The sequence below is a fragment of the Triticum aestivum genome, chromosome 1B (genome assembly GCF_018294505.1).
Source record: "Triticum aestivum cultivar Chinese Spring chromosome 1B, IWGSC CS RefSeq v2.1, whole genome shotgun sequence".
NCBI lineage: Eukaryota > Viridiplantae > Streptophyta > Magnoliopsida > Poales > Poaceae > Triticum > Triticum aestivum.
This window is the reverse complement of record NC_057795.1, coordinates 419128985-419131810: the sequence shown is the minus strand read 5'-3', so window position 1 is coordinate 419131810 and position 2826 is coordinate 419128985. Positions and strand designations below refer to the sequence as shown.

The window sequence follows — 2826 nt, the reverse complement described above, 5'->3', positions numbered from 1 at the left end:
GAGCTCAGCCAAGAAACTGGGGGAGCGAACGGTCGGCCGATGATGACGATGGCGGCGGAGGACCAGGCGGCGGTGCCGCGGGTGGTCTCGATCCTGTCGGCGCTGCTGGAGCGCGTGGCGGAGCGCAACGACGTCGTCGCGGCGGTGGAGCGGCGCATACGGGACGTGGAGGAGCAGGAGGAGGAAGAGCATGATCAACAAGAAGACGGCAAGGAGTCGACGACGACGATGACGAAGAAGAAGAAGGCGGTGTCGGCGTTCCAGGGGCTGACGAAGCCGGCCATCTCCGTCGGCGGCTACCTGGAGCGCATCTTCCGGTTCGCCGGCTGCAGCCCCTCATGCTACGTGGTGGCCTACATCTACCTCGACCGCTTCCTGCGCCGCCGCCCCGCCCTCGCCGTCGACTCCTTCAACGTCCACCGCCTCCTCATCACCTCCGTCCTCACCGCCGTCAAGTTCGTCGACGACATGTACGTATCCAATCCACACCATCAAAATTTCGGTCCCAAATTTAACAACAACAGACACCGAATTACACCATCTGCATTCCTGTTTCAGCCAGTAGGATTAAAGCGATCTACTACCACTAGATAAACCGAACCATAATTGAGGTGGTTTAGTGCGGCATCATCACTTAATTGAGGTGGTAGATTAAATCTGCAGTCCAATTGGGCTCCGAGTCTGATCTGATCTGACTTTGCGATCCCTTTGTCGTGTCGTGCCGAGCACACGACCAACCTCACGGACCGCCACTGTGTGTGTACCAGCCATGCGGGCCCGGCCTGCTCGCATTTTTTTCCCACCATTATTTGGATTTCCAACTGGCACGCCACCAACCGGAGCCAAGCTATCCATTGCCGTTTCTAGCTGGTCACGAGGACAGCTCACGGATGTCCAATTCGATGTCTTTGCCACCACCGCAATTCACCATTGCTGTCAAAACAAGCTTGCTGTTGTTGTTGATGCGTCGATCGTGCGCAAAGCTTTCGCGTGTCCTCGAAGAGAAAATTTGACGAATGTTTGTTTGTTGTGAATGCAGATGCTACAACAACGCCTACTTCGCGAGGGTGGGAGGGATCAGCCTGATGGAGATGAACTACCTGGAGGTGGACTTCCTCTTCGGCATCGCCTTCGACCTCAACGTCACGCCCGCCGTCTTCGCCTCCTACTGCGCCGTGCTGCAGACCGAGATGGCGTACCTCGAGCACCCGCCGCCGTCCATCGACGCCGTCTCCCCCACCAGCTTGCTGCAGCACTGCTTGCCCGACCAGGAGGTCGACACCGCCGCCGCCGCCACCGCCGCCACCAAGTCCGGCTGCCACCGACACCAGCAGCAGCTTATCGTCTGATCGATCGGGCTCTTCCTCTCTCTCTCTCTCTCTTTTTTGTCCCTGCGGTGTCAACTGTCATGGTCTCTTCTTTTTTCCTTTTCTTTTCCCTTTACCGTTCTTGGTACATAGGTGTTGGTTAGTTAGGATGGATTTCGCCATTGTTGGAAGGATCGATCATGAATGGAAGAACGGATCGGATTGAGATTGTGCGTGGCCATTGTTTAACGAGCTGAGATGCTGCTGATCTAATCTGTGTCACTGTGCATGTGAGTCGCAGCACACTGCATCTGCATGCTTTGCTTGCCTCCTGTTTGTTTCTTTTCCTCTGCTCTTCTTTTTCTATTTCCCCCCGCTTTCTGGAGCGAACTATTCGCCGGGGAAAAGGTAATTTACTATGATTGGATTGATGGATCGGACATCGTGGGATGGTGGAGATTGGAGAACAAGCGGGTTTGATTCTCAGAACATGGCATGTTTCTTACTATGCGCTGCATGGTGTGTGTATAACTGTATATGCAGTGTCATTAGGACAGAATTCGCCTCACCGGAATGCGGCGGAAAATGACGGCCATGGGTTTATTTGCTTCCCAGGACAGTGAGTAATAATTCCCCTCGGCGTTCCGAACGTGCAGGAAATAGGAACTCTGAATTTATGAGCAGAGTGGTGGAAATGGCAGTCACTCTGACTGAATTGTCTCTGAGGCAACGAGTTGAAACTGTCAGTGACAGATTCAGTCAGATGTTCTGACCAGAAATAGCTTAGTCAGAAATTTCACTGGTACATGATATAATCCATGCTAAAAGCATCGATGCTTCTTCAGACGCCTTTTATACAGAATTAAAAAAAATGTTCAGAGTTTAGTTCCCTCTTTGCAATGACAATGCAGTTAGCATACACAACTTCTGCGAAAAGAACACCACAAGAGACAAGTAGAAGTCCAATGCACAAAGGATGAGACCCTACAAGGAAAAGGGGCGAGCATCTTCGGTGGTGTGCAGGCGAGGAGGAGAAGATTTGATGATCAGAAACAGTAGACGCATCGCATCAAGGCGCCGCGGACTGCCAGTGAAAATACAAGGATGGATCGGAAGGAACGTGGTGTGCATGTAGATGTAGGGCTAGTGGCTGCGCCTTTTGCGCTGTAGTAATATATAATGCCTTTGGCCTTAATGCCGTGAGCTGGATTAGAACATGGCTGGTCACATGAAATTCCCAAGGATAAGCCAACAGCAAGAGAGAGAGAGAGAGAGAGAGAGTACTCCCTCTCAACTTTTTCCGAAAAATGAAAATCATTAGCACACAGTTTATTACTTGTGTCAAGAAACGTCTTATATTGATGCAGCACTACACAATGTTGAAGCTGATGAATGTTTTGCTTGTATTAGTACGTATAAATAATCATCATTTCCAACGCCTGTAAGTTTTCCCTTCTTCAGTTCTTTGTTTCTCTACATGTGTAACAAGGATTGGCATGTGGGTACTCGTGGGGGCACT

The 2826-nt window shown here is 51.2% G+C and overlaps 1 protein-coding gene across 1 annotated transcript; it reads left to right on the top strand.

Moving 5' to 3' along the window:
• LOC123091974 (cyclin-P4-1) lies at positions 1-1541 on the top strand. The gene is made up of 2 exons (XM_044513611.1): positions 1-470; positions 1040-1541. Exons 1-2 carry the CDS (start codon positions 40-42, stop codon positions 1347-1349), a joined length of 741 nt encoding a protein of 246 aa, XP_044369546.1. The 5' UTR covers positions 1-39; the 3' UTR covers positions 1350-1541.
• The last annotated feature ends 1285 nt before the right edge of the window (positions 1542-2826 follow it).